Below are 26,544 nucleotides of genomic sequence, written 5' to 3' on the forward strand. Positions count from 1 at the left end.
ATTGACGTGGCAGTGGGCACAGACGGCTTGCCGAGCCAATGGAGATGACTTAGCGAGCATCCTCACCCAAGAAGATTACACAGCATTCCAAAGCATAACAGAGACACAGCAGTTTGAAATGTGGATTGGACTCTACTGGGAGACTTCTACCAGAATGTGGCAGTGGTCCAATGGGGACCCTTTTCCATACTGTGTGTCTGAGCCTCAACTGGGTGCTAGTAACTGCTGCTCCCTGACCCATAAGGACCATGGACAGACTGAAAACGTCACCCTGGAGAAGATAGACTGCTCTCTGAAGGGACCGTTTCTTTGCACTGGAAGTAAGACTGACATCTTTTATTGAACACATAGAGAGAGGAAAAGGCAGGATTCAAAACTATTCTGACAAACCTATAGACACGTGTGCTGGAGCCTGTGGCATTACCGCTACACCACCAGGCCACAAGACTGCCATCTTATTGGGGTTATTGGGGGTCGTAGGACAGGGGCAGGGATGGCATTTTAGCCCCAATAGGGTCCCACTGCAGAAAACACTGTGACATGTCAGACACAGAGATGCTACATGTAGCCTACTCCATCCACCTCTCTCTCCCCACCTTTTAGATATATATGTGCTCATATGGTGTCAATTATGAGATAATATTTCCATACTGGTAAACATAGAATACAGAGGCTTGCTACTACACAGTTCCAAAGTCATTTACAGCCTTTAAAGGACAGAAACATTTATTATTTATTGTAAATAAGGTGAACCTCATTTGAGTGGCTGTCTCATTTTACCATTCCTATGTCCCTCTAGAAAAGAGAATGAAGCAGACCATTGTAAGGATGTCTCTGAAATCTAACTCAGGAGCTGACCTCAATGACCCAGTGGTAAAGGAACAGATGTTGGAGCAGGTACAGTAGTCCTACATCTCCTACATCAGAAATCAATGTCATGCTCACTCATTTCACTCTTCTCATGATCAGGAATAGAAACCTGTCATCACATAGTATTACATTTAGGATGCTGAAATAAAATGGGTGTTGCTGGCTTCATCTAATTTCATCATATCTCATAGATCAGAAAGGAGCTTGCTAAGGACGGGAACTTCATCCAAGGCCTACGCTGGAGAGAACTGCCGAATGGAGATGTTTTTCGCAAAACAGTTGAACTTGGAAGCCCTGATGAAGGTAAGCACTTTTTGGTGCTACAGTTATGAAAATGACCCTACTTTTGTTTTGTCTGTTTTTCAGAGTCCCTTGTACAGTGTGTTGTTAGGTTTTGCATCCCATTGACAGTATGGAAATGAAGTAAGGTGTTCATGAACTATTTCCAGTGAGAGTCTTTGTACTGTTGTGTTTGTTTTCTAAGGTCAGTGTGGGTCTGGATGAAGAGGACCAGCCATGATGATGCAGCAGGAGAGGCATGGAAGGTCCAAGGAAACCACATTATATATTATATACCTTATAATACGTAATAAAAATATTATTTTTGTTAATGTTATTCAAGTTATGATAGTTCGATTTATGAAGGTAAAATATGAAGTCAATTTATATTAGGATTGATTTAGACTTTACAATGTTTTATTAATATAACATAAAATTATAATCTAAGATTTTTGTTGGTTTATGAATGTATTGTAATAATAATGTTTGTTGTATGTCAGGGCAATTTGATTACATTAGAGAAGAGGAGTAAAAAGGACATTTCAGTCTGGGACTTGCATTGTAATGAGAAAAATTATATTACACACTCAATTATGGATGTGACTGTTGACATTCTTCAATAAAAGATTTTTGAATAGTGACATCAGTATTACTATTATTTTCACCCTCCAGCAAGAATACTGAGATGGAGGCAGTAATCACAACAGAATTATGTAGAATTATGTGCCAACATGCAAGCGGCAACTTTCATGGAACAGTAAATATAGAGATACACACAGACAGACTGTTGTGGGTGTGACAGAATGACAGTATCCATATTATGAAGCTAATCAAGATTTTTATATCATTAGAGTTTTCCCTGGTGTCATGGTGTGTTGTGGCAGCTATTACAGTCAAACACAGGCTCATGGATAGCAGGGGAGGGGTGTGGGGTTCTTGCCCTTATTCATGTAGTTCATGGCTGTTATACATAAATCAACTTGATAAACCAAGTCATCATGTAGGCCTAGTTATTTAGCAAATGATTTTATCCAAATTGACATAGACCAGGAAGTAAAACCACATCCAACTACTTGTACCATAGCACTAAACCCCAACCAAATAAGCTATCAGTATGGACTACAACATATCCATACCAGGAACTATGGGCTCTTGTACATCCAGAATTACATTGCACTTTGTTTACACAATTGGGGATTAGGTTGCCATAACCCTGCAGGTACCACATAGAAAACAAAACCTTAATTACAATGAATTGGGCTGTAGGAAGATGACCTGCTTTACCTGGCACTGGGAGAACTCACAGGTTACAAATCAAATCACATTTTAGTAGTCACATGCACCAAATACAGACCTTACAATGATATATTTGGTGTTTTCTTTGATTCTTTAACCACGTATCTTCATGTCTCGTCAATCAGAGGTCAGTGGATATTGTACTGAACCAGGCTCTTTAGTGAAGCCCATGTCCAATGGAAATAATAATGAATTGATTCCTTTTTACCAAATGTACTGCAAATTATTGTCACAAATGTGAACTTGATACACGAACAGAAACGTACATTTGATCACACAACATAGATGTTCTGTATTTCTAACACTGTATAAAGTCCACTGTAATAACAGAGAAAATACATTGGGTCTATTGATCAGTGTTTGTTTATGTGGAGGGAGGGGTTGGAGCTGAAGTTTCAGCATCTCCTGGGTGTGTTCACCTGGTCAGCAGAGAGGGAGGAGAGAAACTCTATAAACTCATCTCTCTTTCCCCTGTCTCCCCATCTCACAACCAAACTTTGGGGAGGGAAGAGGACAGCTAACTGGGAAGGTGTGCCATCATTTCAAGCTGCATTAAACATTTTTGATGAATTGAAAACATCAAATGATTTTGCACTCAGTGCTTTTCTTTTAAGAGATACTCATATAACAACCTTTTGTAACTGTTTTGTACAGTATCTCTTTGAAATTATTTGAATGGAGCTCTTTGCTCTTTGCTTAATATTCTGACTAGATGTAAAATCTAATATTAAATCCAAGTTTGTGAGTTTCTTATATATATAAATGTCTATTATGCAAGTCATAGACAATGTGAAAATCACTAGATTTAGAGATGAATATATGTTGAAATTAAAGCTCCATCACATATTTTACCTCGACTTAGATTATAAATGTATTTGCTACTTTCAAAGTATGTGTTCGGTTAATCGAAGTGTATACCATGTCAATCAATCAATCAAATGTATTTATAAAGTCCTTTTTACGTGAGCCGAAGTCACAAAGTGCTGTACAGAAACCCAGCCTAAAACCCCAAACAGCAAGCAGTACTTGCAAATGGTGGTCCTGTTGTAATCACATAGCTGACACAACAATAACAATCACACAAGAAAACAAATGCAGATGTATAAGTGGAGTTGGGATGGTGAACTTCACCATTTTAGACCTTCAGCCTGCAGACAGTGGGAGCTACTGCTGCAGAGCAGAGATCTCTAGAGGGTTAAATAATCCTTTAGAATTCTACAGCCTGAAGGTAGTGAAAGGTATGTGTTGCACTTCATACTGCTGGTTGTCAATGGATTTTGTTCATTGCAGATGTCACCATACAGTAGGAAGGAACATGAAGGGTTGATCAGCTTGTGTGTATTGTGAGGTGAACTAGGCACATCTCTTTTCATGGTCAATGCTGTCTGTTCCTGAATGTGGCTTGAATCCTAACATTTTGTGTATGTATTGAATGTTTGAGCACACCTACCACCTCCATCAAAAAGGCGAAAGTCAACCATTTGTGTCTTGATCTCAATGTATGAATGTTACATTTATGCCTCACTATTGTGTTCTTTCCCTAACAAAGTCTGTACTGCTGGTAATGTCGTTTTGCTGGTGACTAGTGATGCTTTATCCTGTGTCCCTTTCTGATGGTCTGTGTGGTGAAATACTTCCAGGTCACACAGTTTGCAACAGGGACCTTCTGGACGGATTGGATTTTCTGGGGAACAATTTTGAGAATCAGCCAATCGCAACCCAAAATGCAAGTCGGTGCAGGCAGGAATGCACCAATAATGACAAGTGCCAGTACTTTACATTTAACTGGAATGAGGCAGAAATTCGGTACAGGCTCAAAAAGTCTTGTTAATTTCTGATAACTACTACCACATTCTTTGTGATATTTATTCCACAGAAAGTGTTTCCTGAAGGCCTCAACTGGTGAACTGATGAACTCAACAATTACAATTCAGCACCTCCAACATGCAACCTCAGGCTACTCCCTGAAAAACTGCAGTGGTAAAGGTGAGTAGAGACATACTAGATTCATATAGTATACAATACCTAATGAACAGAGAGGTAGATTTTGTTAATAGGCTCTAATAAACAGGGTAGCATCATTGTTCCCAAAACTCTGTTACACTGTTTCTGTTTACATTACCTCTGAAGGTGTAATTTAAGGTACTGTACATCATCAAGCAAGCACCAGAGTGCTCGAAGATAAACTTTAAACTACAAACCAACGATGTGTGAATTGAGTCTTTATTCTAGTGCAGTCAATGAAGAATATACAGTATATATAGAAGTCTACACCCTATGTATTTATTATTTTTACACATATTCATATAAAATGACAGATTTTGGAAGGAGTTTGTGTTAATTTCTCCATGGCCCTGACACGTGCTTTGTTGCTTTCATCAATTACATCTACATCTCTATATTACTCTGCTATGAAACAGTATGTGTTGCCTATATTTTAGAATAGGTGGTAGAAGCTGAAGATGGTCATGTTTGCCAGTCAACACAACAAGCAGTCTGATAAGCATTTCCTCTGTATTTTAAACAGTCACCTACTCAGCCAAGAAGTACAGCCTTGTCCCTGAGATGAAAAACTGGACCGAGGCACAAGAGTTCTGCAGACAGTACTACACAAATCTATCGATCATACACACAGAACAGGATTGGAAGGCAATTCAATCCACTCTGAGTCATTTCAATGGTGATGTGTGGATTGGGCTCCATAGACATAAACCTGATCCAGATGAAAAGTGGAGGAGGTCTGATGGGGAGGACTTGATGTTTTTAAACTGGGATGGTGACTTTGGCAGCCATCCCAACATTCACTGTGCCATTTCAGTTTGTTCTTGTTTTTGACAACAGTTGTGTGACACCTCATTACCCTACATGTGTCAATACGGTATGGGCGCTCTCTTTCAATCTATTAAAACCACTATTGTTTCCACTTCAAATCACTGGATGTCACACCTCAAAATATCCCCTGTAATTGACTTCCTGGATATATTTATTATTAACTGTCTCATGAAATCTGATAAATCACAATGGAGCAACAGAGAAGGTGTATAAGGTGATAACCGAACCAAAGAACTCGACGGAGGCTGTGAAAGACTGCAACTATCAACAAGGAGAACCGGCCAGTATCTGTAACCAGAAAGAGCAGGATGCCTTTGATCAGGTGACTAAAGGGATCGCCTGGATTGGACTAAAGCATGAGAAGAACACATAACATTTGTCCAGTGGGGAACCATTTCAGAAATGGGACAATCCAATGTGTTTGGGAGACAGAAACTGTGTAAAGCTGAACTATTAAGGAAAATGGACACCAGAAAATTGTTCTAAGTCATTTCCTGTGCTGTGGGGGTAAGTTGAACCCTGTGAGTGTTATCAAACTCGTGTTGACAGTCAATCATATTTTATGACTAGGTTGTATAGAATCTCCCAAATAATACAAATGTAAATGTTTCATATAGAGTACATTGTTTTAGTATCATTGATCAACATGACAGGAAACAGGCACTTATTTGCATGTATTTTACTTCATTTTGACAGATGAACGTCTAAGTAACACCACCACCTCTACTTCAACTGGACCTCCCTCTACCAAGATGTCCACCTCACCACTACTAATGGACAGTCCACCACCTCACCACCTACCACTACTAATGGACAGTCCACCACCTCACCACCTACCACTACTAATGGACAGTCCACCACCTCACCACCTACCACTACTAATGGACAGTCCATCACCTCACCACCTACCACTACTAATGGACAGTCCACCACCTCACCACCTACCACTACTAATGGACAGTCCACCACCTCACCACCTACCACTACTATTGGACAGTCCACCAGCTCACCACCTACCACTACTAAGTTTATATTCCTATTGATAATATTAATAAACTCTGATGCTTGATTAAAATGGCGAGTGCTGCTGGCTTTCTGGTTTGATCATATCTCATAGATCAGAAAGGAGTTTGCTAAGAACGGGAACTTCATCCAAAATGACCCTCATGTTTAGTCTGTTCAGAGTCCATTGTAGAGTGTACTGTTTTGCATCCCATTGAAACTATGGAAATGAAGTAAGGTGTTCATTAACTAATTCCAGTGAGTCTTTGTACTGTTGTGTTTGTTTTCTAAGGTCTGTGTGGGTCTGGATGAAGAGGACCAGCCATGAATCACATGACATGTTATATACCTTACATTACATAATACAATGCTATTTTAGTTAATGTTATTAAAGTAAAATATGAAGCAAATTTATATTAAGATACATTTAAACGTTCCAATGACTTACTATTGTAACATCAAATTATAATCTAAATGTTTTGTTGGTGTATGAATGTAGTGTAAAAAATGTTTGTTGTACATTAGGGAAATTAGATTAGTGACGAGAAGAGGAATAAAATGGACATTTCAGTGAGGGATTTGCATTGTATAATTCTTCATAATGATGTTACACACTCACTTATGGATGTAACTGCTGACATTCTTAAATAAAATATGTTTTAGTGACAACAGTATTACCATTATTTTCACCCTCCAGCAAGAATGGTGAGATAGGGGCACAACCTCAGTCATCGGCTTCATCAATAAGTGCATCAACGATGTCATCCCCACAGTGCCGATGCATGCATATCCCAACCAGATGCCATGGATTACAGGCAGCATCTGCATTGAGCTAAAGGCTAGAGCTGTCACTTTCAAAGAATGGGACACTAAGAAGCAATCCCGCTATGCCCTCTGGCGAACCATCAAACAAGCAAAGCGCCAATACAAGATTACGATTGAATTCTACTACACCGGCTCTGATGCTCGTCGGATGTGGCAGGGCTTGAAAACTATTATGGACTACAAAGGGAAACCCAGATGCGAGCTTCCCAGTGACGCGAGCCTACCAGACGAGCTAAATGCCTTTTATGCTCGCTTCGAGGCAAGCAACTCTGAAGCATACATGAGAGCACCAGCTGTTTTGGACGACTGTGTGATGATGCTCTCGGTAGAAGATGTAAGCAAGACCTTTAAACAGGTCAACATTCACAAAGCCGCGGGGCCAGACAGATTACCAGTACGTGTACTCAAAGCATGCGCGGACCAACTGGCAAGTGTCTTCACTGACATTTTCAACCTCTCCGAGTCTGCAATACCAACATGTTTTAAGCAGACCACCATAGTCCCTGTGCCCAAGGAAGCGAAGGTAATCTGCCTAAATGATTACCGCCCCAGGGCACACACGTCGGTAGCCATGAAGTGCTTTGAAAGGCTCGTCACGGCTCACATCCACAGCATACTCCCTGATACCCTAGACCCACTTCAATTTGCATACCGCCCCAACAGATCCACAGTTAACGCAATCTCAATCGCACTCCACACTGCCCTTTCCCACCTGGACAAAAGGAACACCTATGTGAGAATGCTGTTCATTGACTACAGCTCAGCATTCAACACCATAGTGCTCACTAAGCTAAGGACCCTGGGACTAAACATCTCCCTCGGCCGACAGCTGCACCATCGAGAGCATCCTGACCGGTTGCCTCACCGCCTGGTATGGCAACTGCTCGGCATCCGACCATAAGGCGCTACAGAGGGTAGTGCGTACGTCCCAGTACATCACTGGGGCCAAGCTTCCTGCCATCCAGGACCTATATACTAGGCTTGTCAGAGGAAAGACCAAAATATTGTCAAAGACCCCAGTCACCCAAGTCATAGACTGTTTTCTCTGCTACCGCACGGAAATCGGTACCGGAGCACCAAGTCTAGGACCAAAAGGCTCCTTAACAGCTTCTACCCCCAAGGAAAAAGACTGCTTAACCAAATGGCCACCAAACTATTTAGCTTGACATTTTTATACTGCTGCTACGCTGTTTATTATATATTCATAGTCACTTCACCCTACCTTTTTATTTAACTAGGCAAGTCATGTACAAATTACCTCGACTAACCTGTACCCCCGCACATTGACTCAGTACCGGTAGCCCCTGTATATAGCGTCGTTATTGTTATATTATTGTGTTACTATTATTTTTCTCTTTCTTGAACTGCACTGTTGGTTAAGGGCTTATAAGTAAGCATTTCACGGTAAGGTCTAAACATGTTGTATTTGGCGCATGTGTCAAATAAAGTTTGATTTGATTTGAAATCACATCAATGTAGAATTGTGTGCCCACATCCAAGTGGCAGCCTTCAGGGAACTCTAAGTATTGAGACAGACAGACAGAGACAGTTGTGGGTGTGACAGTATGACAGTATCCATTGTCATGACTGTCCTGATTAGGTCAGGGTACAGGAGACCACCACCCTACAGGTTATCTCCCAAACCCCCAACAGAGGAGGAGATCTAGGGGTCTGAAGATGTGGGGGGTTTTATGACCCCTCACGCCCATAATAAACCTTAGGCCACAGAGAAATTCCTTTGTCCTCACAATGGAGAACTGGCCTCAGAACATTAAAACATGCAATGAAGGGACTTTGGAACAATGGTTTCCGTCAGCCACAATGGTGGTCATGACGAGAGGTGGAATATGAAAATGTATGTAACTTTTGTATTGTTATTAACCTGTTACATCTAGGGGGCAGTAATTTCACGGCTGGATAAAAAACGTACCCGATTTAATCTGATTATTAGTCCTGCCCAGAAACTGGAATATGCATATAATTATTAGCTTTGGAGAGAAAACACTCCAAAGTTTCTGAAACTGTTTGAATGGTGTCTGTGAGTATAACAGAACTCCTATGGCAGGCAAAAACCTGAGATGCTTCTGTTCAGGAAGTACCCTGTCTGAACATTTCTTGCCCTTCTTTATTATCTCTGTCGTTTACAAAGGATCTCTGCTCTCACGTGACACTTCTCACGTCAACAATGGAGTCTCACAGCCCGGGAAAAACAGGAATGATGTCATTCAAAGCCCTGGCTGAAGCACACGAGAGCAAATGCTGAGTGGTCAGTCAATGGACTAAGCCTTAGGCGCGTGACACGCCCCGCCCCCGGCTTTTGTTTTTTTCCTCAGTTTACAGACAGGCAGATTCCCGGTCGGAATATTATCGCTTCTCTACGAGATAAATTGCATAAATATTGGTTTTAAACAGCGGTTGACATGCTTCGAAGTACGGTAATGGAATATTTCGAAATTTTTTGTCATATTTTGCGTCATGCTCGTGGCCGAGATTTAGCGTTGGGATAGTGTCTAGAACGCACGAACAAAACGTCGCTGTTTGGATATAACGATGGATTATTTGGGACCAAACCTACATTTGTTATTGAAGTAGAAGTCCTGGCAGTGTATTCTGATGAAGAACAAGCAAGGTAAGAACATTTTTCTTATAGGAAATGTGATTTTGGTGAAGGCTACACTGGGTGGGTGTCTAAATAGCTAGCCCTGTAACGCCGGGCTATGTACTTACATTATTGCAAAATGTGCTTCATCCGAAAAGCTATTTTAAAATCGGACATATCGAGTGCATAGAGGAGTTCTGTATCTATAATTCTTAAAATAATTGTTATGCTTTTTGTGAACGTTTATCGTGAGTAATTTAGTAAAATCACCGGAAGTGTTCGGTGGGAATGCTAGTTCTGAACGTCACATGCTAATGTAAAAAGCTGGTTTTTGATATAAATATGAACTTGATTGAACAGACATGCATGTATTGTATAACACAATGTCCTAGGTGTGTCATCTGATGAAGATCATCAAAGGTTAGTGCTGCATTTAGATATGGTTTGGGTTTATGTGACATGATATGCTAGCTTGAAAAATGGCTGTGTGATTATTCCTGGCTGGGTACTCTGCTGACATAATCTAATGTTTTGCTTTCGCTGTAAAGCCTTTTTGAAATCGGACAGTTTGGTTAGATAAAGGAGAGTCTTGTCTTTAAATAGCTGTAACATAGTCATATGTTTGAAAAGTGTAAGTTTTCGGATTTAGAGGAGTTTGAATTTCGCGCCCCGCCCATCATTGGATATTGGAGCAGACGTTCCGCTAGCGGAACGTGTAGATGTAAGAAGTTAAAGGTTAAGAGATGACGTTATTATGAAAACATTGTACCTTTAAGAGTTTTCCCAGTATATGCCTGATGTTTATACATTGTACCTTGTGTGGAAAATATCCAAATCAAAGAGAATGTTTTGGTAAAGATGAGATGTGAAGTTAGTGTCTAAAATAGGATTTTAGTCAAATCTAGGCCTTGTCCCTTAATTTGGTCCGCCCAGAGAAATTGCCCTAAAGGCGGTTACGCCCACTTCTGACCCGAGGGTATAAGACAGGAGAGTGAAGAATTAACATATCAGACTAAGTGACCCCAAGCTGCAGCGAAGGTCCAACAAAGTCAACGAACCCCAAAACGAAACACAAGGTTGAAGACAAAGAAATCTTTTTCTACACGAGCTACGGACGAGTAGCTGTGTCTAAGCGGGTGAATTCAAGCCGAACCACCCAGCCTCCACTCTCCATTGAATCGTGGTATCTACACCGTTCGAGTCCTAAGCTGTGAGCTCTGAGCTACAGAGCTGTCTGTCTTCAGAAGACCCCTTTCAGATCAAGGGCGAGGGATCAGACCACTAAGCCAAGAAGGACACTGACATCGTGAGGACAACCAGAGAGTTGCACCGGAGAAGTGCGTCATTGAGAAGCCTAAACGACCCACGCGGAGCTTCCCACCTGAGACCTCCAACACGTAATTACATCATTATATTCAAACCCATAAGAGCGGCAGTTCGGGGCAAGGCTAGGTTTAAATAAGCATAGCTGACAAATGAACCCAAATGTATATTTCTCTCGTGTACTTTCTTTGTTTCTCTCTCTTTTAAATCCCCATTTTGGGCAACACGTGCCATAGTGTGTTGGCCCGTTATACTAAGTCCTAATCAATAGCCTAGACTGTGTTTTGTGTATGTGTATTTTTATCATCATTTTAGCTTGCTAGTAAATAAATATTCAACTAAGATTGGTGTGGTAAACTCATTGGTGTAGCCCGGGTTCGTGCAGATTCACGGATTATGCGACGTTCAGACATGAGACTAGAGGTTGATTAATTTAGCGACTGTTGTAAAATCGATATTCTGATATTCTTTGAGTTAATTTGGGAAATAGAAACTCAATCAAACGGATTTTCCCATGGTGCCCCAGGTTGATGAGTTAATAATTGCTTGATTCATTGCTTAATTCATTTAATCACGCAATTATAAACCGTTAATCATTTGATGAGCAACAGTCGTCACATTAACTAATACAACGTCACGACACCATGTTATGAACCTAAGAAACATTTGGATGTTATTTGAATTTCCCCTGGTATCATGGTGTGTTGACTGTGGCAGCTATTACAGTCATAAACACAGGCTCATGGATAGCAGGGGAGGGGTGTGGGGTTCTTGCCCTTATTCATGTTGTTGATGGCTGTTACATATTAATCAACTTCATAACGAAGTCATCATGTAGGCCTAGCAAACGCAATTATCCAAATCGACATAGAGACAAGGAAGTAAAACCATATCCTAATGTATCTACTTGTACTGTAGTGCTGAAATCCAACAAAATAATCTGTATGGACTACAACATTTCCATACCAGGAACTATGGGCTTTTGTACATACAGAATTACATTGCACTTTGTTTACACAATTGGGGATTAGGCTACCATAACCCTGCAGGTAGCACATAGAAAACAGGACTTTATTTACAATGCATTGGGATGTTGGAAGGTGACCTGCTTTGCCTGGCACTGAGAGAACTCACTGACACAGGTTACAATGATATCTTTGGTGTTTTCTTTGTTTCTTTAACAACATATCTTCATGTCTCATTAATCAGAGGTCGTGGATATTGTACTAAACCAGGCTCTTTAGTGAAGCCCATGTCCAGCGCCAATAATAATGGATTGATTCCTATTTACCAAATGTACTGCAAATTGTCACAAATGTGAACTTGATACACGAACAGAAACGTACATTTGATCAAGCAACGTAGATGTATTTCTAACACTGTATAAAGTCCACTGTAATAACAGAGAAAATACATTGGGTCTATTGGTCAGTGTTTGTTTATGTGGAAGGAGGGGTTCGAGCTGAAGTTTCAGCATCTCCTGGGTGTGTTCACCTGGTCAGCAGAGAGGGAGGAGAGAAACTCTATAAACTCATCTCTCTTTCCCCGGTCTCCCCATCTCACAACCAAACTCTGGGGAGGGAAGAGGACAGCTAACTGGGTAGGTGTGCCATCATTTCAAGCTGCATTATACATTTTTATCCTGATCAAAGAAAAGCACAGTGTTTCAATTTAAGAGGTAATAATTCAGATATGTTTAGCACCTTTTATAACTTACTGCTTGAAATGATTTGAATGGTGCTCTTTGCTTAGTATTCTGTGTATTTTTATGAAGTTGAGACTGACACACTCTCTACACTCTTAAAGTGTCAGACATTTGCCGAAATGCCAGATAGGTCCGCTTGGCTAAAAGTGGACCAGCCCATCTAACTTGTTTTTGTTAATGTTGGGAAAATGATCACTATCTGTCTAATAATGGGGTCCTCAAGGTAAAAATAATGGGCCAGTTTCGGGACATCAAAGAAAAGAAATGGGCCAGTGTTTTAGAAATGAATACTGGTCCCAGTCCGCCCCTGCACTCTTAGAAAAAAGGGTTCCAAAAGGGTTCTGCAGCTGTCCTCATAGCAGAACCTTTTGAATAACCTTTTTTGTTCATAGAATAATATTTTACTCTGTGAAATGGTTCCACTTGGAACCCATATGGCTTATTCAAAGGGTTCTCCTTTGGGAACAGACAAAGAACCTTTTCAGGTTCTAGATAACTTTTTTCTAAGTGTAGAAGTCAAATCTAATGTTTGATAACAGTGTGAGTCAAAACATATCTTTTGCATATCATAGAAATTGTGTAAATCAGTAGATTTAGAGAGACTTGAGACATGCTTTTAAGTCTCATCACATTTACCTCAAATTATACTATATTTTTTACTTCTTTCAAAGTGCATGTTTGGTTAATCAAAGTGTATTCCATGTAGTGTTTCCATAGAGTAACTGTGATGCTACTTTGGTAGTTAAATCACCTTATCACCTCTTTGTCATTTTGTTTAACTGGAAAGGTACAACACCGCCTGTTAACTCTCAGAAGGAAAATGTGCTCAATAGTTCAGACTTCAAAACGAACGAACAAAGACAGACAATTCTTTCTTAAATATTTTCTTCTACATTAAATCTTTCAAACAGGTCTGGATTGATAAATGATTGTGTTTTAATTAACATGTGTTTACAACAATAATGCTTCTCTTGAGTTGCAATATAAGGGTTGGGAGCATTAAACCATAATCTCTTCACAGTGGCCATGATTCAGCCAGCACTTCTACTCCTGCTACTGGGTAAGAGATCACATGGGATGAATATTCCTCTCTTGGTATTATAAACCAACCTGCTATGACTTATCTAGTTGACCATGTATTCAAAGTAGTTGGGTAGTTGTTCAGAACCTGTCAACATCTATTTATGTACAATGAGCTTCAGTTTAACCAACATTTAAGATGACATCTACAGAACTCTCTTCTTGAGTCGACACAGTATTTTAGTACAGTGATTATGAAGTTGAAATGCTTGTCCTAAGGTTGATTATGTCGGTGTCACAATCCAAACAGAGAAAGAGACTGACCATCAAAAATAACATCTTTCTGATGTGACATTTATCCCCACAGCAGCCATGTCCTCACCAGTGTTTGGGACTGAGATATCAGTACTAGAGGGAACCTCTGTTACCCTTGTCTGCACATACCATTGGGGTATAAAGCTTGAGACATGCTGGGGCAGGACTTGTGGAACTTTTCAGTGTACTGATCCCATAAAGGAAAATCAATCCAAATATAAAATTAACGCTGAAGTTGGAACAGTGAATCTCACAATTTTAACGCTACAGCCGACAGACCGTGGGAGCTATTGCTGCAGAGTTAATGTCCCTGGATGGTTCAATGATCTTAAACAATTCTACAGCCTGAGGGTAGTCAAAGGTAAGTGTTGCTCACTTCATAATACAGGTTATCAATGGGTTTTGCTCAGTGCAGATGTCATGTTACAGAAGGAAGGAACATGAAGGTTTAAAGTCTTCATCTCCATGTTTGAATGTTGTATTAGTGCATCACTATTGTGTATCAGTTTGTTCTCTCACTACCAAAGTCTGCACTACTGGTTATATCCTTTTGCTACCTAGTTGTACTTTATCCTGTGTCCCTTTCTGATGGTCTGTGTGGTGAAATACAGTATGTCTTGGTTCCAGGTTGTGTGAGGGACCTACTGGACGAAGTCAATTTTCTGGGGAACAATATTGCAAATCAGCCATTTACAACCGAAAATGCAAGTCAGTGCAGGCAGGAATGCACCAAAAATGACACGTGCCAGTACTTCACATTTGTTGATGAAAATGCAGGAATAGAAGTCCACAGGTACATGCTCAAAAATGACATTTTTATGCTTGGGCAAATGAAGGCAGAAATATCCTTTTTCAATCAGCACCATTCTGATAACTACTACCACATTATTTGTGATATTTATCTGACAGAAACAAATGTTTCCTGAAGGCCTCAACTGGTGATATGCCCGAAATTACAATACAGCACCTCCAACATGCAACCTCAGGCTACTCTCTGAGAAACTGCAGTGGTAAAGGTAAGTACATACAATGACATGATTTGATTCATGATTTCTTTTGGCCATTGAATATCTAGCCAATATCTAAAAACCACAGAGGTAGACTTTGTTAATAGGCCCTCTTACACAGGATAACATAGACATGGATATCAAACTTTGTCATGTTGTGTTTCTGTTTATTCCATCATCTCTGTTGAAGGTGTAACTTATTGAACGTCATCAATCAAGCATCAGAGCTCTTAAAATAGAGCCTTTTCAGACCAATGATGTGTAAAGTCAATATTATGTATTCTATAGAATACTGTACAGTACTATCACTACTATGTATTCACTTTTAGTCATTGATGCAGAGTACACATCTATATTCATAAAACAAATTGGTTGGCGGTTTGAATAAGTTTGTAAATGTATGAATTTGCCTCTGTCACGTCTATATTACTCTGCTATCAAACATTGTGTTGCCTTTATTTTAGAATAAAAAGTGGAAGCTAAAGATGGTAATGTTTTCCAATCAACACAACAAGCATTTTCTCTGTATTTCAAACAGTCACCTACTCAGCCAAAAAGTACAGCCTTGTCCTTGAGGAGAAAAACTGGACCGAAGCACAAGAATACTGCACAAAACACTACACAAACCTGGCCATCATACGCACAGAAGAGGATTGGAAGGCAATTCAAACCTCTTTGGGTAATTTCAGTGGTGATGTGTGGATTGGGCTCCATAGGTCTGGTCCAACTGAAAAGTGGAAGTGGTCTGATGGAGAGGACTTCATGTTCTTTAACTGGGAAAAAGGTTTTGGTGTCCACACTGAGGGTCATAACTGCGTCTTTTCCCTTTCATCTCATTGGCAACCAGTGGCTTGTACAGCTGAAAGACAGTATATGTGTCAACGAGGTAAGGACTGACTCACTCACTGTCTCTTTTTATTAATGGAAAATCCAACTTGTCATTTAACAAATGGGATTGATTGATTGCACAACAATCAATCAATAATACTGTATTCTTCATCTAATCAGATCTCAAGCACTTTATTAATTAGGTTATGACCTGTGACTTCCAGGTTTATTTCTTATTGTGCGAAGTCATTAACTGTCTCATGAAATCTGATGTGTCACTTTTCACCTTCCCTACTATAAGTTCATCATGGTAATGGAACAACAGAGAAGATGTATGAGCTGATGCCTGGGCCAAAGACGCAGCAGGATGCTGAGACAGACTGCAGGACAGTTGGCAGATTACTGGCGAGTATCTGTAACCAGAAAGAACAGGAAGCCTTTGATGAGTTGACTACAAAGGAGACCTGGATTGGACTTGAGCACAACAAAAACAACACACTATGGGAATGGTCAAACGGAGAACCATTTCAGCAAAGGGAACCTACCTGGGGAGATGGAAACTGTCAGCAGCTGAACTCAGACAGAAAATGGACTCCAAAAGATTGCCCTAATCAAAGTGCTTTCCTTTGCTATGGAGGTGAGTTCAACATTGTAAGAGTGTTTTCAAACTTTTCAAACAGTCAGTGATATGACTAAGTTGTATATAATATCCACAAAGAAAATCCTAGTTCACTAGGATTACATTGTCTTTGTATCAATGATAAAAATGACAAGAAACTTCAAAATATACTTAAATGTATATGTTTTCTACTTCATTGTGACAGATGAACGTCCACTTAACACCACTGGGGATTTGACCATTCCTGTTACCCCTGAAACCACCAGCCCTACTTCAACTGGACCTCCCTCCATCAAGACGTCCACCACAACACCTACCACTTTACTACCTACTACTACAAATGGACAGTCCACCACCTCACCAACTACCACTACTATTGGACAGTCCACCACCTCACCAACTACCACTACTAATGGACAGCCCACCACCTCACCAACTACCACTACTATTGGACAGTCTGCCACCTCACCACCTACCACTAGTAATGGACAGTCCACCACCTCACCAACTACCACTACTAATGGACAGCCCACCACCTCACCAACTACCACTACTATTGGACAGTCTGCCACCTCACCACCTACCACTAGTAATGGACAGTCCACCACCTCACCAACTACCACTACCATTGGACAATCCACCACCTCACCACCTACCACTACTAATGGACAGTCCACCACCTCACCAACAACCACTACCATTGGACAATCCACCACCTCACCACCTACCACTACTAATGGACAGTCCACCACCTCATCAACCTCAACTTCCAGTGGACAACTGACGTCATTAGGTCCCACCTCCCCAGACAGGAAGTCCACATCCTCCCCCAGTAGTACAACTTCTCCACTCCATCCCGGTGAGTGTCAGACAAGGAGCTACATTCTGTACCAATCTGCACAAAGGTGTACAAGTGACAGTTGTTGGGTTTTTAATGACAGACAAGTCCTTGAGAGAATTTGTGGTTCTGTGTTAGTGCAGGTCCATTAACATGTGTGCAATTCCATGTTTGTGTCTTGTCCATGCAGATTACCTGCACTACTTCAACGAGTCCAAGAGCTGGATCAATGCCCTGAAGTTCTGTAAAAGTCGTCACTCCAACCTGGTGCACATCACCAACCAGACTGTGCAGACTGACTTGACCCTGCTCCTGGCCAATGTGGAGCTGCCATGTGGGGGGGTGTGGATTGGTCTGGAGCGGTCCATCTTTGAGTGGAGCGCCCCCTGGCTGTGGACCAGTGGGGATGTTGATAAGGTGGTGAAGTACAGTGAGTGGCACAGCTGCTTCCCTCTCAACCCCATGAATTACCACTGTGGTAAGATGGTCTGGGTTGACAACAGAGAACTGAAGTGGCTGGATGCTTCCTGTCATCAGGAATTACCCTTCATCTGTCAAGGTGCGTTGCTTAACTTTGGAGCTCCTATTTTAGGGCTTGTTCAGTGGGGTGGGACATTCAGAACGTTGCAGATAGATAATTATTACTTAGAAGTGTCATGGTTTACTGCGGAATAGAGATTTACTGTCTCGACTCTCATGTCAGCTCTATGCAATGAATTACGTTATGCAATACTCTCATTATACCTCCCTATTGAGGCTCAACATACATCCCAGACACCCCCTCTCTACAGCTGGCTACTATCTGAATTTCTCTTTTCTCCCTTTATCTCCCTCCCTTTAACAGAGTCTAGAATCACCCTACTAGTAATAGTCTTTAGAATGAGCCAAAACATAATGACAAGGCCTGGTCATATAAGATACTGTACATTGATGTCCTCTAATCCTGTGTATGATGTTTCAACAGATCTCCACTAGAGGGCTCTCTGTGTCATTATGGACAGTCTGCAGACAGACACCACACTGATCTGCCAGAGAGACTACCACCTGGTCTGGAAGGAACCTGTATTTCAATTTATTATATTATATTATTACACTACTATTATTAATATGATTACTACTTTTACTTATTATTATAATCTCTATTACATGATATTGCTTAATGATATTCTACATACATATACAAACTCATAAGCATTGTTATTTGACCTATAATTTACTGTAATACTTGAACTGTTTAAAAATAGAGTAAAGGTAAGGTAAAGTAAATGTTATTAACTGAAAATGTAGTATAACCCCTGTGTGATCTGTACTGTTTGAGAACGTGATTTAGTTAGAATGTAATTGTTATTTTGTACTTTCTGCATAAACATCCATTTAGCATTTGATCAGTGTGGAATTTCATTCTTCATAGAAAGTGCATTGAGTGATGAATCAAAAGCAATTAAAATGGTCATAATGTAACCTTATTATTTGAGAGGAATTAAGTGGTGTCTAGTCTAAATCGACTTTATCAATATTTTCAGCAGGACTGAAGGAGTCCATCTCAACTGTCAGCAACAATGAACCTGGTATTTCAGAAAACATATTTTCATGGGGTTGAGATGTCTGTGACATTTGTAATGTTGACATACAATTGCACTGATGGGCTGTACTTATGCAACACTGCTTTCCAAACCATAAGCTCAGATCCATTTTTCCCAGGTGCAGCCCCTGATCTCTTCTTCAGCCAGCAGTCGTTAGATGTGTCCTTCAGTGACACCTGAGCAGTCGATCCATGTGAGTGTTTATGCTTACATACTATAACCTTAATGCTTTAGTGTAAATCAATCTAATATTGTAATATTGAGCACAGGATATCGACATCAACTAGCTGGTAGTAACTGCCTCCATCTGGCCTGTAAGTGCCATTGAGAGACTGAACACTCCTCTATGGACAATAGAGACTGCTCTCTGAAGAGATTGTTCCTTTGAACTGGAAGTAAGACTATCATATTTTTATCTTCTACGTATATATATATTTTAAACAGAAAGAGAGGATGACAGTAGGAAAAGATAGACAGAACTTGCATCTAAGGGGCACTATGCCAGATTCAAATCTATGCTGACACCATAGATATGTGTGTCAGAGGCTGTGGCATTACCACTAGATGGACCAGTCAACAAGACTATTTTTTTGGGGTTAATATCTGTAAGACACGTGAAGGGGTGGCATTTTAGACCCAATAGGGTCCCACTTTAACAAGCACTGTCAGATGCCGGACAGTAATGTTTCATGTAGCCTAATCCACTGTAAAATGCCACCTCTCTCTCCCCACTCTCACTAGGGATTAATGCAAATATGTGTTCATGTGGTATCTAATATGAGATAATAGTTCCATTCTGGGTAACATAGAATACAGAGGCTTGCTACTACACAGTTCCACAGTAATTTACAGTCTTCAAAGGACATTGAAAGAAAAGTTATATTTATTGTAAATAAGCTGAATATCATTTGAGTGGCTGTCTCATCTTACCATTCCTATATCCCTCTAGAAAAGAGAATGAAGCAGACCATTGTAAGGATGTCTCTGAAATCTAACTCAGGATCTGACCTTAATGACCCAGTGGTAAAGGAACAGATGTTGGAGCAGGTACAGTAGTCCTACATCTCCTACATCACAAATCAATGTCATGCTCACTCATTTCACTCTTCTCATATGATCACAAGTTAATATTCCTACTGGCCATATAATTCAACTGATGCTTGATTAAAACGATGAGTGTTGCTGGCTTTATCTAGTTTGATCATGTCTCATAGATCAGAAAGGAGTTTGCTAAGAACGGGAACTTCATCCAAAATGACCCTCCTTATGTTTAGTTTGTTGTTCAGAGTCCATTGTACAGTGTGCTGTTAGGTTTTGCGTCCTGTTGAATCTATGGAAATGAAGTAAGTTGTTCATGGACTAATTGCAGGTTGAGTCTTTTTACTGTTGTGTTTGTTTTCTAAGGTCAGTGTGGGTCTGGATGAAGAGGACCAGCCATTGTGATGCAGCAGGAGCGGCCAAGAACATCACATGACATATTATATACCTTATAATACATTATAAAATATTATTTTAGTTAATGTTATTAACGTTATGATAGTTTGATTTGTCTTATTAAAGTCAAATGTGAAGCAAATTTATATTAGGATAGATTTAAACGTTCCAATGATTTATTATTGCAATATCAAATTATAATCAAAATGTTTTGTAGATGTATGAATGTAGTGTTATAATAATGTTTGTTGTACATTAGGGAAATTAGATTAGTGAAGAGAAGAGGAATAAAATGGACATTTCAGTGAGGGATTTGCATTGTATAATTCTTCATAATGATGTTACACACTCACTTATGGATATAACTGTTGACATTCTTAAATAAAATATGTTTTAGTGACAACAGTATTACCATTATTTTCACCCTCCAGCAAGAATGGTGAGATGGGGGCACAAACCTCAGTCATCGTGTCACGGGCTGGCTCGAAGAACAACAGGAGAGGTAGAGTCAGGCACAGGAGACAGAGAGTTCGTGACCACACTTCTTTATTTGAAGCAACTGGATGTGGCCGTCAAAGTATAGGGGCGCAGCCCTTAAATATTCTGCGATGGTGTACACAAAGAAAATAAACCACTGGCAGAAGGAAAACTCAGTACACGTTCTTTTCGCACAAAAAAACCCGGACAAGCAACACAATCACGTACAACCACATACATCCTACGCTAACCTAAATAACCCCCCCTTACTAATGACTAACCCAAAACAGGTGCGTGCCTACCTAGACCTAACCAAACGAAAGTGAAACAAAAAGGGATCGATGGTAGCTAGTAGGCCGGAGACGACGACCGCCGAGCTCCGCCCGGCCGAGGAGGGGCGCCACCATCCGTCACTGTCGTGACACATCGGCTTCATCAATAAGTGCATCGATGACATCGTCCCCACAGTGCCCGTACATACATATCCCAACCAGAAGACATTTATTACAGGCAACATTCGCATCGTGCTAAAGGCTAGAGTTGCCGCATTTAAGGAGTGGGACACTAATAAGAAACACTTATAAGATATCCCGCTATGCCCTCAGACGAACCACCAAACAAGCAAAGCGTAAATACCGGATTAAGATTGAATCCTACATTTGACGGTCGTCGGATGTGGCAGGGCTTGAAAACTATAACAGACTACAAAGGGAAACCCAGACGCGAGCTTCCCAGTGACGCGAGCCTACCAGACGAGCTAAATGCCTTTTATGCTCGCTTCGAGGCAAGCAACTCTGAAGCATACATGAGAGCACCAGCTGTTTTGGATGACTGTGTGATAATGCTCTCTGTAGCCGATGTGAGCAAGACCTTTAAACAGGTCAACATTCACAAAGCCGCGGGGCCAGACAGATTACCAGGACGTGTACTCAAAGCATGCGCGGACCAACTGGCAAGTGTCTTCACTGCCATTTTCAACCTCTCCCTGACTTTCTGTCATACCTACGTGTTTCAAACAGACCACCATAGTCCCTGTGCCCAAGGAAGCGAAGGTAATCTGCCTAAATGATTATCGCCCCAGGGCACTCATGTTGGTAGCCACGAAGTGCATTGAAAGGCTGGTCATGGCTCACATCAACAGCATCCTCCCGGATACCCTAGACCCACTCCAATTTGCATACCGCCCCAACAGATCCACAGTGGATGCAATCTCAATTGCACTCCACATTGCCCTTTCTCACCTGGACAAAAATAACACCTATGTGAGAATGCTGTTCATTGACTATAGCTCAGCATTCAACACCATAGTGCCCACAAAGTTTATCACTAAGCTAAGGACCATGGAACTAAACATCTCCTTCTGCAACTGGATCCTGGACTTCCTGACAGGCTGCCCCAGGTGATAAGGGTAGGAAACATCACGTCTGCCACGCTGATCCTCAACACTGGGGCCCCTCAGGGGTGTGTTCTTAGTCCCCTCCTGTATTCCCTGTTCACCGACGGCTGTGTGGCCAAACACGACTCCAACACCATCATTAAGTTTGCTGACAACACAACAGTGGTAGGCCTGATCACCAACAACAATGAGACAGCCTATAGGGAGGTCAGACCTGGCAGTGTGGTACCAGGACAACAACCGTTCCCTCAATGTGAGCAAGACAAAGGAGCTGATCGTGGACTACAGGAAAAGGTGGGCCGAACAGGCCCCCATTACCATCGACGGGGCTGTAGTGGAGCGGGTCGAGAGTTTCAAGTTCCTTGGTGTCCACATCACCAGCAAACTATCATGGTCCAAACACACCAAGACAGTCGTGAAGAGGGCACGACAACACCTTTTCGCTCTCAGGAGACTGAAAAGATTTGGCATGGGTCCCCAGATGCTCAAAAAGTTCTTCAGCTGCACCATCAAGAGCATCCGGACCGGTTGCATCACCGCCTGGAATGGTACCTGCTCGGCATCTGACTATAAGACACTAGAGGGTAGTGTGTACGGCCCAGTACATCACTGGGGCCAAGCTTCCTGCTATCCAGGACCATTATACTAGGCGGTGTCAGAGGAAAGCCCCAAAAATTGTCAAAGACCCCAGTCACCCAAGTCAAAGACTGTTTTCTCTGCTACCGCACAGCAAGCGGTACCGGAGCACCAAGTCTAGGACCAAAAGGCTCCTTAACAGCTTCTACCCCCAAGGCATAAGACTGCTGAACAATTAACCAAATGGCCACAAAACTATTTAGATAGACATTTTTACGCTGCTGCTATGCTGTTTATCTATGCATAGTCACTTCACCCCTACCTTTACATTTTTTTATTTAACTAGGCAAGTCATGTACAAATTACCTCAACTAACCTGTACCCCCACACATTGACTCGGTACTGGTACTCCCTGTATATAGCCTCATTATTGTTATATTATTGTGTTACTTTTTATTATTTTTACTTTAGTTAATTTGGTAAATATTTTCTTAACTCTTTCTTGAACTGCACTGTTGGTTAAGGGCTTGTAAGTAAGCATTTCCCGGTAAGGTCTAAACATGTTGTATTCGGCGCATGTGACAAATAAAGTTTGATTTGATTTGAAATCACATCAATGTAGAATTATGTGCCCACATCCAAGTGGCAGCCTTCAGGGAACTGTAAGTATTGAGACAGACAGACAGAGACAGTTGTGGGTGTGAAAGTATGACAGTATCCATGTTATGAAGCTAAGCAACATTTGGATGTTATTTGAATTTCCCCTGGTGTCATGGTGTGTTGACTGTGGCAGCTATTACAGTCATAAACACAGGCTCATGGATAGCAGGGGAGGGGTGTGGGGTTCTTGCCCTTATTCATGTTGTTGATGGCTGTTATACATTTATCATCTTCATAACAAAGTCATCATGTAGGCCTAGCAAACGCGATTATCCATATGGACATAGAGACATGGAAGTAAAACCACACCCTAACGTAACTACTTGTACTATAGCACTGAAATCCCAAATAATCTGTATGGACTACATCATGTCCATACCAGGAACTATGGGTTTTTGTAGATACAGAAATATATTGAACTTTGTTTACACAATTGGGGATTAGGCTACCATAACCCTGCAGGTACCACATAGAAAACAGGACTTTATTTACAATGCATTGGGATGTCAGAAGGTTCCCTGCTTTGCCTGACACTGAGAGAACTCATTAACACAGGTTACAATGATATATTTGGTGTTTTCTTTGTTTCTTTAACCACATATCTTCATCTCTCATTAATCAGAGGTCAGTGGATATTGTACTGAACCATGCTCTTTAGTGAAGCCCATGTCCAGTGGAAATAATAATGAATTGATTCCTATTTACCAAATGTACTGCAAATTATTGTCACAAATGTGAACTTGATACACTAACAGAAACGTACATTTGATCACACAGCATAGATGTACTGTATTTCTAACACTGTATAAAGTCCACTGTAATAACAGAGAAAATGCATTGGGTCTATTGGTCAGTGTTTGTTTATGTGGAGGGAGGGGTTGGAGCTGAAGTTTCAGCATCTCCTGGGTGTATTCACCTGGTCAGCAGAGAGGGAGGAGAGAAACTCTATAAACTCATCTCTTTCCCCGGTCTCCCCATCTCACAACCAAACTCTGGGGAGGGAAGAGGACAGCTAACTGGGAAGGTGTGCCATCATTTCAAGCTGCATTAAACATTTCTGATCAATTGAAAACATCAAATGATTTTGCACTCTGTGCTTTTCTTTTAAGAGATACTCATATAACAACCGTTTGTAACTGTTTCGTACAGTATCTCTTTTAAATTATTTGAATGGAGCTCTTTGCTCTTTGCTTAATTTTCTGACTAGAGGTAAAATCTAATATTAAATCAAAGTTTGTGAGTTTCTTTTAATATACAGTGAGGGAAAAAGTATTTGATCCCCTGCTGATTTTGTACGTTTGCCCACTGACAAAGAAATGATCAGTCTATAATTTTAATGGTAGGTTTATTTGAACAGTGAGAGACAGAATAACAACAAAAAAATCCAGAAAAACGCATGTCAAAAATGTTATAAATTGATTTGCATTTTAATGAGGGAAATAAGTATTTGAACCCTTCTCAATCAGAAAGATTTCTGGCTCCCAGGTGTCTTTTGTACAGGTAAGGAGCTGAGATTAGGAACACACTCTTAAAGGGAGTGCTCCTAATCTCAGCTTGTTACCTGTATAAAAGACACCTGTCCACAGAAGCAATCAATCAGATTCCAAACTCTCCACCATGGCCAAGACCAAAGAGCTCTCCAAGGATGTCAGGGACAAGATTGTAGACCTACACAAGGCTGGAATGGGCTACAAGACCATCGCCAAGCAGCTTGGTGAGAAGGTGACAACAGTTGGTGCGATTATTCGCAAATGGAAGAAACACAAAGGAACTGTCAATCTCCCTCGGCCTGGGGCTCCATGCAAGATCTCACCTCGTGGAGTTGCAATGATCATGAGAACGGTGAGGAATCAGCCCAGAACTACACGGGAGGATCTTGTCAATGATCTCAAGGCAGCTGGGACCATAGTCACCAAGAAAACAATTGGTAACACACTACGCCGTGAAGGACTGATATCCTGCAGCGCCTGCAAGGTCCCCCTGCTCAAGAAAGCACATATACATGCCAGTCTGAAGTTTGCCAATGAACATCTGAATGATTCAGAGGACAACTGGGTGAAAGTGTTGTGGTCAGATGTGACCAAAATGGAGCTCTTTGGCATCAACTCAATTCGGCGTGTTTGGAGGAGGAGGAATGCTGCCTATGACCCCAAGAACACCATCCCCACCGTCAAACATGGAGTTGGAAACATTATGCTTTGGGGGTGTTTTTCTGCTAAGGGGACAGGACAACTTCACCTCATCAAAGGGACGATGGACGGGGCCATGTACTGTCAAATCTTGGGTGAGAACCTCCTTCCCTCAGCCAGGGCATTGAAAATGGGTCGTGGATGGGTATTCCAGCCTTACAATGACCCAAAACACACGGCCAAAGCAACAAAGGAGTGGCTAAAGATGAAGCACATTAAGGTCCTGGAGTGGCCTAGCCAGTCTCCAGACCTTAATCCCATAGAAAATCTGTGGAGGGAGCTGAAGGTTCGAGTTGCCAAACGTCAGCCTCGAAACCTTAATGACTTGGAGAAGATCTGCAAAGAGGAGTGGGACAAAATCCCTCCTGAGATGTGTGCAAACCTGGTGGCCAACTACAAGAAACGTCTGACCTCTGTGATTGCCAACAAGGATTTGCCACCAAGTACTAAGTCATGTTTTGCAGAGGGGTCAAATAATTATTTCCCTCATTAAAATGCAAATAATTGTATAACTTTTGTGACGTGTTTTTCTGGATGTTTTTGTTGTTATTCTGTCTCTCACTGTTCAAATAAACCTCCCATTACAATTATAGACTGATCATTTCTTTGTCAGTGGGCAAACGTACAAAATCAGCAGGGGATCAAACACTTTTTTCCCTCACTGTCCCTTAATAGAAAATGACTCAAGTAAAAGTGAATGTCACCCAGTAACATAATACTTGAGTAAAATTCTAAAACTATTTGGCTGTAAATATACTTAAGTATCAAAAGGAAATGTTATTGCTAAAATACACTTCAGTGTCAAAAGTAAAAAAGTTTTCCAATTCCTTAATAATTTCCAATTCCTTATATTAAGATTTTCTTTTTTCTT

At 41.0% G+C, this 26,544-nt stretch overlaps 1 protein-coding gene across 1 annotated transcript; it reads left to right on the forward strand.

Moving 5' to 3' along the window:
* Positions 1-12,474: 12,474 nt before the first annotated feature.
* LOC115197962 (uncharacterized) lies at positions 12,475-18,743 on the forward strand. Its single transcript, XM_029759628.1, has 14 exons — positions 12,475-12,626; positions 13,753-13,791; positions 14,119-14,427; positions 14,694-14,859; positions 14,976-15,082; positions 15,612-15,752; positions 15,921-15,959; positions 16,203-16,538; positions 16,726-16,932; positions 16,977-17,001; positions 17,085-17,109; positions 17,193-17,379; positions 17,549-17,917; positions 18,323-18,743. Exons 2-14 carry the CDS (start codon positions 13,758-13,760, stop codon positions 18,331-18,333), a joined length of 1,956 nt encoding a protein of 651 aa, XP_029615488.1. The 5' UTR covers positions 12,475-12,626; positions 13,753-13,757; the 3' UTR covers positions 18,334-18,743.
* The last annotated feature ends 7,801 nt before the right edge of the window (positions 18,744-26,544 follow it).

The sequence above is a fragment of the Salmo trutta genome, chromosome 8 (genome assembly GCF_901001165.1).
Source record: "Salmo trutta chromosome 8, fSalTru1.1, whole genome shotgun sequence".
Classification (NCBI taxonomy): Eukaryota; Metazoa; Chordata; class Actinopteri; order Salmoniformes; family Salmonidae; genus Salmo; species Salmo trutta.